The 15,290-nt window shown below is 41.0% G+C and overlaps 1 protein-coding gene across 5 annotated transcripts in view; it reads right to left on the bottom strand.

The window, feature by feature from the left end:
* The window catches only part of SPTB (spectrin beta, erythrocytic), a 183,302-nt gene that overhangs the window by 74,334 nt on the left and 93,678 nt on the right, over positions 1-15,290 (bottom strand). For all 5 annotated transcript variants that reach the window (XM_007473036.3, XM_007473037.3, XM_056810896.1 and 2 more), the window contains 4 exons: positions 13,990-14,292; positions 12,473-12,623; positions 10,204-11,074; positions 8,885-9,022 (listed from right to left, as the gene is read on the bottom strand). In XM_007473036.3, coding sequence (XP_007473098.2) covers positions 8,885-9,022; positions 10,204-11,074; positions 12,473-12,623; positions 13,990-14,292 — 1,463 coding nt within the window. The remainder of the gene's footprint in view (positions 1-8,884; positions 9,023-10,203; positions 11,075-12,472; positions 12,624-13,989; positions 14,293-15,290) is intronic.

The following is a 15,290-nucleotide window of genomic DNA, read 5'->3' on the forward strand; positions in this document are numbered from 1 at the left end:
CATTCAACAGAGGGAAAAAGATATTTCAGCATATGGTTACTGCCTTGGCTAGAACTAGTACCACTTTTTTTTTAAACCCTTACTTTCTGCCTTAGAATTGATACTGTATATTGTTTCTAAGGAAGAAGAGCCATAAAACATAGGCGATGGGGGTTAAGTGACTTGCCCAGGATCATACAGTTAGGAAGTGTTTGAGATCAAATTTGAACCCAGGTCTTTCTGAGCCAGACTCTCCACCATTAAGTCTCCTAGCTGGCCTCTAGCAGCCCTCCTTTTTTATTATTGTATTTAATTTTTACATTTTTTTCCATGGCTACATGGTTCTTGTTGTTTTTCTCTCTTTTTCCCTCCCCACTCCTGGAGTTGACAAGCAATTTCACTGGATTATACATATATTATCACTCAAATCCTATTTCTATATTATTCATTTTTTGTAATAATCTTTTAAAACCAAAACTCCAAATCATATACTCATATAAACAAGTAGCACTCTTCCTTTTTAAAAACAATCTAATCTTCCTTGCCAATGTCAGGATACCTGACTTGCTAGACAAAAACATCAGTTTGATAAACATTCTTTTCCACCCAGTTTCTGGTTCAGAGCATTGAGGAGGACAAAAAGCACTACATAGGGAGGCAGGTAGGTGGTGCAGCAGATAGAGCACTGAGCCTAGAGTTAGGAAGATGAGTTCAAGTCTGACCTCAGATACTTCCTAGCTGTGTGACCCATGTCAAGTCACTTAATCCCATTTGCCTCAGTTTCCCTAACTGTAAAATGAGCTGGAGAAGGAAATAGCAAACAAATCCAGTATCTTTGCCAAGAAAACTCCAAATGGGGTCCTAAACAGTGGGACATGACTGAATAATAATAAATAAGTGAATAACAACAGGGAGCCACAGAAAAATCCACAAATCTTATGGTGGTTTCATGTTCTTCCTTAATCTCCAACCCAGTCTAGGTCAAGTATAGAAGGTCTATAGAATCACCCTCCTATTAGCAAGGAACAGATGACCAGCCTCTAAGGACTCAGGAAAATGAGGAAATTTTGCATTGATGTTTTCAAGGAACCAATCTTCCAAAATGTAGACCTTGGATCCTATAAAGTGGCTCCTCAAAGAACAAGATATGCTATGCTCTGGTCCAATATCCCTTTGCCTCATGGTAGTATTAGGGTTCTGAACAAGTTTGTAGGGGGAAATAAGATCTCTAACCTACCTACTAAAATTAAAGCTAAAAAAAAAGAAAACATGCATAGTATAAAGGGCATATGTATAATATAACAGAACAAAGCAATTTAAGCAGAAAAGAGTAGATAAATTACTGTTAGTTCATTTAAATATGTTTTTTACTGTATGGAACTTTCTTTTTGTTGCAATTAAATACAAAATTTAAAAGTTAACTGAAAACCAGATGAAACACTTGTTTCTTTTTAAAGGGACTGCCAAGAAATGTAATGCCCATCTTTTCTTAATGTTTAATAATTTAAGAATAGATGGTTTCTTTAAGAATTTTTAAGAATTTAAGAATAGATGGTTTTTTAAAAAGAGATGGTTTTCTCTGGTGGGCTCCTGATTCAAGTCCTAGCTCTGCTACTAAATTGCCAGGTGACCCTGGGCAAGTCCTTTTACTTTTGTGGTTCCAAATTTCCTTACATGTAAAATAAAGAGTTTAGACCAGATGATCTCTGAGATGGTTTCCAATTCTAAAATTCTCTGATACAAAGATAATACTTTTTAAGAAGATTTGAACAATATGAAGGAAGTATCTGAGGAAAGAATCAAGAGAGCCTCTAATTTGGAACTGCAGGGCATGCTTGCTAGGAGACAACAGCAATAATCAAAAGAGGGATTCAACCCAAATATCATACATACATGGAGCTCTTTTTTCACAATGTTTAAGAGGAAACCCGATGAAATCCAGGTATATGGGACTGTAGGGATCAGGGAGCAGGAGAAGAATGTGTTCTAGTTTTCAAAGATTCATGGCCTGAAAGTGGGGACATTAATTCATTGCTGGTGGAGTTGTGAATTGATCCAACCATTCTGGAGGGCAATTTGGAACTATGTCCAAAGGGCGATAAAAGATTGTTTGCCCTTTGATCCAGCCATAGCACTGCTGGGTCTGTACCCCAAAGAGATAATGGACAAAAAGACTTGTACAAGAATATTCATAGCTGCGTTCTTTGTGGTGGCCAAAAATTGGAAAATGAGGGGATGCCCATCAATTGGGGAATGGCTGAACAAATTGTGGTATATGTTGGTGATGGAATACTATTGTGCTCAAAGGAATAATAAAGTGGAGGAATTCCATGGAGACTGGAACAACCTCCACGAAGTGATGCAGAGTGAAAGGAGCAGAACCAGGAAAACATTGTACACAGAGACTGATACATTGTGGTACAATCGAATGTAATGGACTTCTCCATTAGTATCAATGCAATTTCCCTGAACAATCTGCAGGGATCTAAAAAAAAAATACTACCCACAAGCAGAGGATAAACTGTGGGAGTAAAAACACCGATGAAAAACAACTGCTTGACTACAGGGTTGGAGGAGATAAGACTGAGGAGAGATTCTAAATGAACACTATAATGCAAATTCCAACAACAGGGAAATGGGTTCGAGTCAAGAACACATGTGATAACCAGTGGAATCATGCGTCAGCTATGGGAGAGGGAAAGGGGGGGGGGAGGGGAGGAAAAGAAAACGATCTTTGTTTCCAATGAATAATGTATGAAAATGACCAAATAAAATAATGTTTAAATAAAAAAAAAAGAAAAAAAAGATTCATGGCCTGTGGGTTAAATGATCTGGTTTTTACCCCTAACTTTGCAGGGGTCCTCATTAGTTTGTATTGCATAGAAAATGTAATTGTTCTTGGCTTTTCTGTAGTCTTTGCCATTATCAATCATCCTTTTTTACTTCAATACATTCTTCTCTCTAGGTTTTTGGAACATCACTCTGTCCTGGTTCTCTTCCCACCTGTCTGACTGCTACTTTTCAGTTTCTTTCACTGGATCTTCATCTAGATTATGCCCACCTTACACCTCTTCTCCTCCCTCTCTCCTTTACTTGGTGAGTTCATTTGCTCCCATGGATTCAATTATCATGCCTATGCTGATGAATTCTCAACCCTACTTTTTTCAACCTTAACCTCTCTGCTGACCTCCAGTCTCATATTTCCAATTGCCTATCAGACACGTCAAAAGATATCTAGTAGGCATATTAAACTAAATATGTCCAAAATCCTCAAGCTCTCTCTGCTTTCAAGCTTTCCAACAACTGTCATGGGTACCATTATGTTCCCAGACCCCTGGACTCACAACCTATGTGCATCCTTGACTTTTCACTCTCTCTCACCTCCCACATCCAATCAGTTGTAAAGGCCAGCTGATTTCACCTTTGCAACATCTCTCCAATGTCCTCTTTTCTCCTCTACTACTGTCACTACTCTGATTCAGACCCGCATTTCCTCATGCCTGGACTACTAAAATAGCCTATTGGTTGGTCAGCTTGCCACCAGTCTCTCTCCACTCCAGTCCAAGATCTATTTAGGTGTCAAAGTGATTTTCCAGGAGGGAAGCCCAATAATGTTACCCTGCCCCACACCCCACAAACTCCAGTGGTTCCCTACTGTCTCTAGAGTTAAAAACAAAATTCTCTATTTAGTGTTCATATAATTTTGTAATCTAATTCCCACTTACCTTTCCTGTCTGCTTACATCTTACAACCCACTGCAACCTACCCCCAAGTACTTTTCCATCCAATGACTCTGGCTTCTTGGCTGTTCCTCAAATAAGACACTACATCCTTTACCTCTGGGTATTTTCCCTGGCTGTCCCCCATGCCTGGAATACTCTCCTTCCTCATCTTTATTTACCTCCTGACTTCCTTCAAGTCCTAGCTATTTTATCTTCTATTAAAAAAAAACAAAAACAAACAATATTTCCCAATCTAGCTTACTTCTGTTGCTTACTGACAGAATGACTTCATTACACAGAAAACCAATCATATGTCTAAGAAAAATAAACAAACAAATCACTAAGTGACTGAAGTCCTGGGCATAGGATCTGAAAGACCTCAAGGGCACAGATAGTATTTCTTTCTTTCCAATGGAGGGCATGACTTTTAAGAAGTCAATAATTCTATGTAGATGATAAAGAATAGGATTTGGTATTCCAGGTAATGGCCAGTGATACGAGCATTAGGAATTCCTAGTTTGTGAAAATTAATTCTGGCAGGAGCATCAACAACTTGAGTAAGAGGGAAGAAACTGCCCAGGTGAAAATCATAAAATTATATACTGTTGCACACAACCAATTACAATGCAGAAAGAACATGGCTCAAAGATGCTTAGGACAGTCATTATTGCCAGGGACAAAGCCTTGGGAAGAAGTTCAAGAATGTTACTACCTAACACCAATATATAGAGAAATTACCCCTCTGACACAGAGAAATGAATTCATCAGAAGATAAGTGAATACAAGGGTCAGAATGGAATCTTTAGGGTTGCTATAATCTATGGATGAAAGAGAACACTTGACATAAGAAGATGGTGCCATTTTCCACTTCTCTGACAGAAAAATACACCAGGAGATAAGTAAATAAACTGGTGAGCATGGGATCTTTTGGCTTGCTTCAATCTATGGACAAAAGAAGGGGTGGATCATAAGAGAATGGCACCATTTTTTCCTCACCTTGGAAGGGACTAGGAGGCTATCAAGAAAAGGTGCATGCCAAAACAAAGGGCTGGGAGGCGAGCAATCAGTTTAAGTGAGGAGACCAGACCAATGGCAGGGGTGCTCACTGACATCTTGGCTGTTGCCACAATCATAACCAGAAGCTTCTTGTTTCCCAAGAAGGATAGGCGTGATGTTTTTACTTTTTTGATATCACATCTTATTGGCCATTATTACCATATATATTAGATTAGAGGGTAGAAGTAATAATCTTGTACTTTGCAGGGATTAGTCCTGGAAGAGTATTTAGGTTCATGTTTCCATATTTTATGAAGGATACTAACACACTAGATTTTGTTCACAGAAAAGTTACCATTTGCTCATTAAACAAAGTATTTACTGAACAGATTCTATAACAAAGCTAGACAGAAAATAGAATCAAAGCCATTAGTAGCAAAAAGGGATTTATGTACCAGTTAATTTAATTCTCTCTTTTTATAAAGAAAATGAGACCTAAAGTTGATTGACCATGGGCACATAAGGCTGCTTTTGTTCTTTTTTTAAATCCTTGCCTTCCATCTTAGAATCAATACTGTGTATCAGATTCAAGGCAGAAGAGTGGTTAGGCTAGGCAATGGGGGTTAAGTGACTTTTCCAGGATCACACAGTTAGGGAGTATCTGAGTTTAAACCCAGAACTTCCCTCCTCTAGGCCTGGCTCTGAATCCAATGAACCACCTAACTGCTCCCAAAAGATTCCAGTTTTAAGGTGTTATTGTTCCTATTACACGTCAAATCTCCACTAAAAGAACCAGAAGGAAGAACTGTTTTTGGTTTAGATGGGGCAGTTTGATATACCAGAAAGAACACTGGCTTTAGAGGCAGAAAGACTAGTTCCAAGCCCTGATTTTGATCATTAATTATCTCTGTGACCTTGGACAAATCTCATCTATGTTCTCAACCTCAATTTCCTCATTTGTAAAATTAGAGTCTTGGATTAAGTGACTTCTTAAAACATCCCTTCCAGACCCAAATAAGACTGATCCTATGAGTTCTAAAAAAATCAGTAAATGTGTCTAGATTAGGGAGTTAGCTAAACCTCTCCTCCCTTGGGTAGTGAGTCATGGCTGCATGCAGGTTCCTTACAACTTTGTTCCTCCATGTCTTTTGTCTCAAAACCACCTTGAATAAATTCAGTTCTGCAATAGTAATTCCCTGATACCCTTTCCCTTTCTCCTTTAGCTAAATAAGCCTGTTATTATACATATGAAAAAAATATATAGTTAGTTAGTTAGTTTTGGTCCCTTCTTTTAGCCCACCTATTACAAAACCAACCCTATAACCATCCTCTCCATGGCTCTTCTCTAGTCTCATTTCAGAAACATGGCTCATTCAAGCTATTCTGTACAGGATCTGAATTGTAAGCACTGCCCTGAAGACAGGAAACTCCAACACCCATTGTCCCAGAATTTACCAGTGTCACCCAAGAGGGTCTCATGTTTATAAACTGTATCCTGGAGGAACTGGAAGTTGAAATAAAATCCAGGGGAATGATGAGCACTAGCTTCAAAAGTTTGTGGGGCAGTTAAGTGGAAGGCAAATTAGAATGAGTTCATTCAGTTCCAAAAGGCAGAACCAAAACTAATAGGAAGAAATCATGATGGGGCAGATTTAAGCTGAATTATTCAATAAGAACTTTTAAAGATTAGAGCTGTCAGGGGCAGCTGGGTAATTTAGTGGATTGAGAACCAGGCCTAGAGATGGGAGGTCCTAGGTTCAAATCTGGCCAACACACAGTATTGATTCCAAGATGGAATGTAAAGGTTTAAAAAAAAATTAGAGCTGTCCATCATGGTATGAGTTCCCATAAATAGAATGGGTGTACCCAACCTTTCGAAGTTACTCTAAAAGGTCTGGCAAAGGGAAATGGATAGGACTTCTTGATAGCAGAGAGTTTTCTCAGCATTCTTTAAGCCCCAGTGGATTTTTTAACCTGACCTGATGGCAAAGTACCCAGAATGAAACTAACCATGTTTTTGACTCCTAAGCTTGCTCATATACATACATATAAAATGCATATAAAAAATTTTAAATATATAATATATAAAAATAAATATAAAAACAAGCCTTGTGTTAAGTTTAACCATTGTCTGAAAGGGAGTCAGGAATAGACAATCCAGAGTCTACCACTGACCATCTGAGAAGCCCGTACCTGGTTGTTGGTGAGACTACCATGAAGATTTTCCCCTGTCCTTTACTGGGGTATGAAGTCCCCTCTTTGATTAGTCATGTTATCTAGTCCCTTGCTCTACCTGTTACCTAAGAGAGAATTTGATGGGGGGGAGAATCAGTCACATATCTCCTTCCCCCTGCTTTGTAGTGATAAGCTTTGACTGCCTTTAAAACCACTATTTCTATAAATGGTTTGGTTTTTAAGTGTTTTCTCAGTACATGTGTGACAAGGTATTAAAATGTGGAGGGTCATCCAAATCAAAGTTATGCCTCTATAAAGGGAAAAGGGAGGACCTCTCCTCTTTCACAAGGAGATTTCAGTTCAGGATGCCTTGCTTGTTTGCTTGCTGCTTGTATGGAGCAGTGAGCTCATTGCCAATAAAGATATTTAAGCAGAGGCTAGTATCCACCTGCCAATGATAACTCCACCAGGTGGAAATATAGGTCTAAAAGTCTGGGAAAACATATGCCTTTCATCTTTATGTTCTCTCTCTGATAAAGACAAGGTAATACAATCTTGATGCACTAGGGATGATGGATGACTTAACAGCCTGATCTCTGACTGCAGCTCATTAAACCAACAGCCATTTGACTGATGAGCCATTTAAAAAAAAAATTGGTCCAGTTCAAAGTCCTAGTTCTAGTTCCCTTAATTAAGCAGCCATTTAAAAAAAGCCATTGTATTGGAACTTGAAAAGAGAACCACCAGTTGTGAAACATTGTACCTCTATAGGGACCCAATACTTACAGAGGGATTTCTAGATTTACATTCCATTTTTGTATATTCTGAGGTGTCCAATTGTTATCAGGTAAGTGTCAGCCTCATATTAAAAAGTCCCAATATATACTCATCACTTTCTACTCCAGCTTTATTGACTTTCTCCTTTCCCTATCCCACTGTCATACAGTCTAAAAAAAATTAGTGAAAAGGAAGCTTTAAATGACTGTCACTTTGAGGCTACATACAACTCCTGTGAATTCCCTCAGCTATATCTCTAACCTCTTAGACCTAATCTTTTGACATATCCTAATCACAGGCTTGCAGCATCTATTTCCTTCTTTATCTCCCTCCTCTAGTCTCTTCTGTCTTAACCTCCTAGAAACAGTTCAGTGTATGTATGTGAGAATTGGGGGGTGGGAAGGAAGGGATAGGAGAAAAGCACGTCTCACAGAAGATTGCTCTATCCTCAAGGATCCCTTCGGAACTAGTAAGCAATCATACTCTGCTCTGAAAAAGCCTCCATCTAATAAAACTCTTTCATATAAAAGTTCTCATTTTCAACTAAAAAAGCCCACCTACATGAGGATCATCTCTGGATGGTTTCACTGCTGGAGATGCACTGTAAGGCAGGCAAAAAACAAACAAAATCCTTCACTTCTGGATTATATTAAGGCAATAGCAAAAACAAAAACACCAACCAACCAAAAAAAATAGTAGTCTTTTCCTCTGCCTAAGATCCCCAGGGAAATACAGCAAGTGCACCATATGGCCTCATTCTGTCTCCAGGCATTCTCAAAATGATGCTCTATATACACGCAGACACATCACAACTCCTCTACTCCTGTCATGCATACCCAGACACAACCAGAACCAAGTTCATACATTTTAAGAAACATTTCTCTAGCCCAACTTGTCCCTGGGAGAATTTGGAATTTGCCGTCCCCCATCCTATTTGGTGGCATGCAGAAAAACAAGGTCAAGGGCATTTCCCATGTGCTAGGACTAAGACCAAAGCTAAAGAAAATAGTCTATCTTGTTATTTGCATTTTGTCTCCCTCATTCAAATATGAGATCCTTTGAAGGCAGAATCCATACCATTCTTTGCTTGGCATATATTAAGCATTTAATAAATGTGTTCCAGGAGTAAGTTGGGAAGCCAGACTTGCAGAATGGGCAGCCACAACACCTGAGCCTCACTGCACCCATAAATGGGGCCATATGAAATTCCTCCACTTTGAACCCCTGCTCTTTACCTTTGGTTCAAATGATCCTGACATGTCTTCACTTCTCCACTACGTGGGTGGCCACTTTCCACCAGGCTGTTGGCAGCAAGATTCACCCCATCAATCTGAGTCATCAGTGTCTTCATCTCCTGGTCCAGAATGTCAAACCTAAGACAGACAATGCAATATTCTGGGTATGGTATAGCAACAAGCTCAACAGAAAATCATCATTAGATAAGGAGTCAAATCCCAGAGAAGGAAGATCTGGAAGTCTTTCCCACTACTTGTTAAGCAGCATGTCCCAATATTTATAAAGGGAAGAAATTAGTGAAAGGGACAACTGTCACTGAGACACCCTGTTACTGTCAGAGCTACCTCCAATCTCCTGGTACTGAGGCTAATCTTTTTATATGTCCTAATTTCAGACTTATAGCCTTAATTTCATGGTCTAATGTCAGAGAAGTCCCTCTCTAAGCTGGCATGAGCAGGAAGGATGGTTATTATGCATGTTACAGGTTCATCAAGCAGAAGAAGAATTGAAGAAGGGTTTGGGCAAAAGGATTGGTTATCAATGTTATAGATGGCCAGGAGGGCCAACCTGCTATCGCCACTATCCCACCCTTCCCCCAGGTATTGCTTTCACTCTATCCTGGTTTTTCCTCCTCAATTAGCATTGATGTAGCAGAGTGGGGAAAGCATTGAATTTAGAATTGGAGAATTTAGGTTTGAATTCCCATCCTCTTTCTTGTAACTGTTAGTTATTTATTTTCTCTGGGCCTTCAATTACTCATCTGTCAAATTAGGGGGAGGGCAGGTAGAGAAGATGATTTCTAAGGTTCCTTTACAGGTCTAAATACTATGATGCTCTATTCCAGTGAGTGATGGAGGCAGAAAAGACAGAACTGATCCAGCAATGTTAATCACAGAAGCTGTTTTTACTGGGGAATGGGAAGAGGAATTCCAGCACTAAGTACAGAACTCGCTCTGCCTCTAGTCCAACTGGAATCCAGGCTCTAACTTTGGTTTGCCCTTCTCAGGATCGGTGAGAGGCGATAGTGAGGTTGTTAAAGTCCATCCTGGCCTCAAAGGGCATCTTTCCCAAGGGATCAAAGAAACATGTCCTATTGAGAAATCTGTTGTCAAAACAGTAGAGCATCTTTTTTTTAAACCCTTACCTTCCATTTTAGAATCGATATTGAGTATTGGTGCCAGGGCAGAAGAGCAGTAGGGGCTAGGGAATTAGGTTTAAGTGACTTGCCCAGGATCACACAGCTAGGAATTGTCAGTTGAATATCTTAATGAAAAGCTTTGAAGGGATAAGGCAAGGGATGTATTAGCCTGGTTCTGACCTGTGCTGTACCACTTCTAGGTCCTCCAGAGTGTGTGGGATCTCCATCTGAGCCAACCACTTCTCCTTCTCCCCCATCCACAGTTCACAGGCATCCGTCTCACCAAATACAGTGTATAAATCTAGGGCGTCCTGCAGCCTCTGCCGACGCAGGTCAGCCTGGGCTACCACCTGCTGGTAAAGTTCCCTAAGAGCCTGGAGCCGGTTGTTGACATCAGGAGAATCTCGGAATTCTTGTGGGAAGCCCTGGGCTTGCTGTTCTAGGTGTTCCATCACCCCTCGACTCTCCTCCAGCTCCTCCAGGAAGTCTTTGTGCTTCTTTCCCAGGGCCCGGGTTGCCCCTTCATCTTGGCCAACATCCTCTCCCAACAGCAAGCGGTGAGCATCTTGCAGCCAGGCCTTTAGGTCATCGGCATCCCCCTGGAATTGGAAGAAGTTCTCAGCATCCTGGAGGTTTTTCTTACGGAAGGCAGCCAGCTCCTTCAGTTGGTCCCACAGGGCAGACACCTCCCGGATGCGGGCCTCAATCTGTGGGTGACCAAAATGTTTTTGGGCCACCATCTCCTCTGCTTCCTTCATCATCTGCTCCAGGTGGGCATCTAGTCCCCGTAGCTCATCCTCAAAAGCCTTGTGCTTGCGCTGCAAGATTAATACACTGGTCAAGTCCTTGCCGTAGTCCAGTGAGGAATAGATTTGCTCCTTCTCTTTGATCCAGCTCTCTGCTTCATCCATCTCCCAAAAAAACTTCCATAGTCGCTTGGACTGCTCCAACCGGGCCTTCCTCCCTGCTGCCATTGAGCTCAACTCTCCAAAGCACTGCTCCAAGTGGCTGACTCGATCCTGGATGACTTGGGGGTCACAAGGCTGATAACCTGAGTGAGGAAGGAAGAGGGAAAGTAAAGGGTAGTGGGGGGAGAGAGATACAGAGAAATGCAGAGAGAAAGATGGAGAGATGGAGAAAAGAGACAGATAGAGGGAAAGGAAAAGAGACAGAGAGAGATAAAGAGAGAAGAGAGGCAGAGGGATAGGGAAAGAGACAGAGAAGGAGAGGGAAAGAGAGCAATAGAGGGAGAGTGAGAGAGAAAAAAGAGAGAAAGAGAGCCAGAGAGAGCACGAGGAAATGGGGAAGGGGAGAGAAAGGGAGAAAGAGAGAGAGGGAGGAAGAGGAGGGGGAAGGGGGGAAGGGGGAGAAAGGGAGAGAGAGAGAGGGAGGCAGAGAGATTCACTTTTTGTAAAAGCCAATGATATAAATTGGTCATAACTCATATTTCTATAGTACTTCAGAGTTTATAAAGCATTCTCCATATAATATAGTGAGACAGATAAGAACAAGTATTATCTCTCTTTTATAGGTTATGAAACTGAAGTAAAGAAGAAATAAATGACTTGCCCAAGAATTACATGGTTAATAAATGTCAGAGCAAGGACTCAAATTCAGGTCTCCTGACTATCATACTTATTCATATTCCTTTCATAAACCCACCTAACAAGGTTGTATATAGGCCAGGATGTAGCATGCTAGAGACCTTAAAGAAAATGAAATTCCTTTTTAAACAAATTTTAATTTCATCTCTTAGATACAAAGAAGCTAAAAAATGGAACGCTTTAAGCTTTGGGATTCAGCTCTGGGGTCAGACAGTCCTCAAGAACAGATAAGTGAGTGAAAATTCGCCTCAACTCACTAAACCTGGCTAGCCCCAGAGAATGATTTACATTCCATGCAACCACACACTGGGATATGAGAGTCTATCCAGCTTGGGCATTCTGCCATCTTGCTGACATTTTTGTGTCCTGCCCCTCTTACTCTGGAAACAATAATCAAATCAGCATTGTCTTTGCTACCAAAATCTGTAGAATGAATACTAGCAAATCCTGCCTCTGATACTTAGTACCTATATGGCTTTGGGCACATCATGGATTTGTCTGGACCTCAGTTTCCTCATCTATAAAATGAAGGAGTTGGACTAGATGGTCCCTGAAATCCCTTATAGTTCTAGCTATATGGTATGATCCTATGGTTCCACTCAACAATCCCTGTAACCCTCCAGACCTAAACTGTTTTTGATAGTAGTAGCCTGGCATCTAATGGCATTTGTTCCCTCATCCCTCAAGTTCCTTTTATGGAACCTTAGCCAATGTAGGTAAAAAGGAGAAAAAAAAAGAGCTTTGGGCTCTAAGGGGATTTTACTGTTAGGAGAACTTCACTAAAGTGGAAAAAGGGCATGGAGGAAAGGAATCTTGCAGCCAAGAAGAAATATCCTCTGTCCAACCTTTCCCATCGGTGAACTGGAGAGCAGCTGATGTGATTGCCTTCACTTTATCCCCCTGGATGGCAATGTCAGCTTCCATCAGCTTGTGCTTCTGAAGCAGATCTTCTACCTCCAACAAGTGCTTCCCAAACTCAGAGGACAGGAGGTGAACCTAGGCAAAAGAGAGAGAAAAAGTGAGGTTACCTGCACCTCTTACAAGAGAAAGAAAGGAGAGGAGAGGCCATTCTGGAGAAAGCCCTCGGTAACATCTATGTGTTAGAATTAATCTTTGTGGCTGGAATTATTTTTATTTTTAAAATAAAACCTGTGATTTCATTGGTATAGTGAAGAATCTACTTTATCTAGTCAGGCCAGCACCTTATAGTATTAGAGAGTTATCTGGGGCACTGGGAGAGGTTAAGTGAGTGACTTGTTCCTGATCACACAAGTCAGTATGTGTCAAAGGTAGGATATGATCTCTAGTCTTTCTGATGCCCAGGCCAGTTCTCTCCTCACTAAACCATACTTACTTTCCTGGTGAAGATACAACTAGAATATAAGTATCCCTTCTTCCTGCTTCATGGGACCAAAAGGACACAGAAACAGATAAAGGTGAGTAGAACAGAAGACAGGAGGCTTGTGGGCAACATTTAATATGGTACAAAGATATTCTTTGTCTTGCCACAGACTGGTGGTGATTATTCAGGCTGCAAATATTCAGGCTTTTGGTCTTGCTTTTCCTCCCTTTTAGACAAACACTTCACTATTTAACAGTAACTTTAAAAATTAAAAAAAAAAAGAACATTTTACCTTATGTCTTAGAACCAACACTAAGTATGGTTCCAAGGCAGAAAAGCAGTAATTGCTAGGCAACTGGGTTCAAATGACTTGCACAAGATCACCCAGCTAGGAAATATCTGAGGTCAAATCTGCACCCAGGACTTCCTATCTCTAGTCTTGACCCTTAGTACACTGAGCCACTCAGCTGCCTCATTAACACTAACATTTTATTAAATGAGCCAAGTAGGAAAATATAAATCAAATTGTCTACTCCTTCACAGATAAGTAGGAGGAGAAAATGGAGGGAAGTTTGTCTGGAAGAAGCAGAAACTGTTGGGACTTCAGAGACTATCTAGTTCAACTCTTATCCAGATCATGAATCCTTTTCTATGCCATTCATGTCTACTTGGGTAATTTAAAGTCAGCTCTGCAGACACAGGTAGAGTCTGGGACTTGGATAACTTAAAGTCAGCTCTGCAGACAAAAGTAGAGTCTAGGTTAACTGTAGGGAGGGATAGACAGGGACCGTGCCTTAGTTTCCCTATCCTGCACCAGGGAAATCAACAACCATTCTCTGCCTCCTAACCTTGGGTAGGAAGGACCAGGAGGCTTCTGTCTGGTGTATTTACAAAAGGGTTTGTGATTCCTGGATGGAAGGAGTCAAAGAGGCATAAATGAATAGTAAAGTTGTTATCCTCCACCCCAGGGCAAAGCTGTTAGGTGCTAGGGAGAGAGATCTGCCCCTGCGGGGGCCAGACCTTGATCTCATCTATCCAGTCGATGCTGTGAAGCATATCTTGGAAGAGCTTCTGAAGGGTTAGGGTCATCTCCAGTCTCTGGCGCCGGGACTGCAGCAGATCCAACAAGTAGGACCACATACGCAGGATGTTGTCCTTTCTCGCCTTGATGCGCTTCAAGTCATGATAGTTTTCTTTCTCCAGCTCCTGGGCCAGATCCTCCAGGGCTTTCACCCTCTCCTCGTAGGCAGCAGTGTCGGTCTCGATGGCCTCATGCTTCTTCTTGGCCGCTTCCACAGCTGCCAGGTCATAACCGAAGTTATCCTGTTCCACCAGGGAGAGAACACAAGAGACGGGAACATCAGATTCCCAGCCTACTCTACAGATTCAATGGGAAGATTCAGATCCACCCAAACATCCATCCACATACAGAAACAGCAAAGCCATCATTAGGAACTGGCTGGTTTGCTAGTGGCCCATCAGAAAGAGATCTTTAGGTTCATTCAAATAATGATTTTTAGCATTAGCAGAGTGTTTTTTTTTTAACCCTTACCTTCTGTTTTAGAATGGATATTGTGAGCAGTAAGGGCTTAGGCAATGGGGGTTAAGCAACTTGCTCAGGGTCACACAGCTGAGAAGTGTCTATGGCCAAATTTGAACCCAGGATGTCCTATCTTGGGCCTGGCTCTCTATTTACTAACTCATCTAGCTGCTCCCCCTCTCCCCAGCAGAGTGCTTTTAAAGTTTGCAAATCACATTTCATACGTTTTCTTATTTGAGCCCCACTAAAAAGCTCTAGAGTAGATATTGCAATTATTATTATCCCCATTTAAAACATGAGGAAACTAGGGCTCAGAAACAGTTAAACAATTTGTCCTGCATCATAAAGCTAGGCAGCTAAGGAAGGTCACATAGTGGATAGTGTCAAACCTGAAGGCAGAAAGACCTGAGTTCAAATCTAGCCTCAGATACTTAAAAGCTGTGTGTCATTTATCTCGTTTGCCTCAGTTTCCTTATCTGTAAACTGAAGTGGAGAAGGAAATGGCAAACCACTCTAGTATTTTTGTCAAGAAAACCCCAAATGGGGTCCTAAAAAGTCAGACACAACTAAACCATAATATAAAGACACTTTATCAGAGATGGGATTTGAACCTAGGTCTCCACTCTAAACCTAGCTTTCTACCTTCCCCTAAATACTTTTAATTCTGACTTCAAAGGATCATAGGATTAGAACAGCAAGAGACCTCAGAGCTCAGGGAGCCTACCTTTTCATTCTGCAGATAAGGAAACTGAGGTCACACAAGTAGCATCAGAAAAAAAGA

This window comes from Monodelphis domestica, chromosome 1 (genome assembly GCF_027887165.1).
Source record: "Monodelphis domestica isolate mMonDom1 chromosome 1, mMonDom1.pri, whole genome shotgun sequence".
Classification (NCBI taxonomy): Eukaryota; Metazoa; Chordata; class Mammalia; order Didelphimorphia; family Didelphidae; genus Monodelphis; species Monodelphis domestica.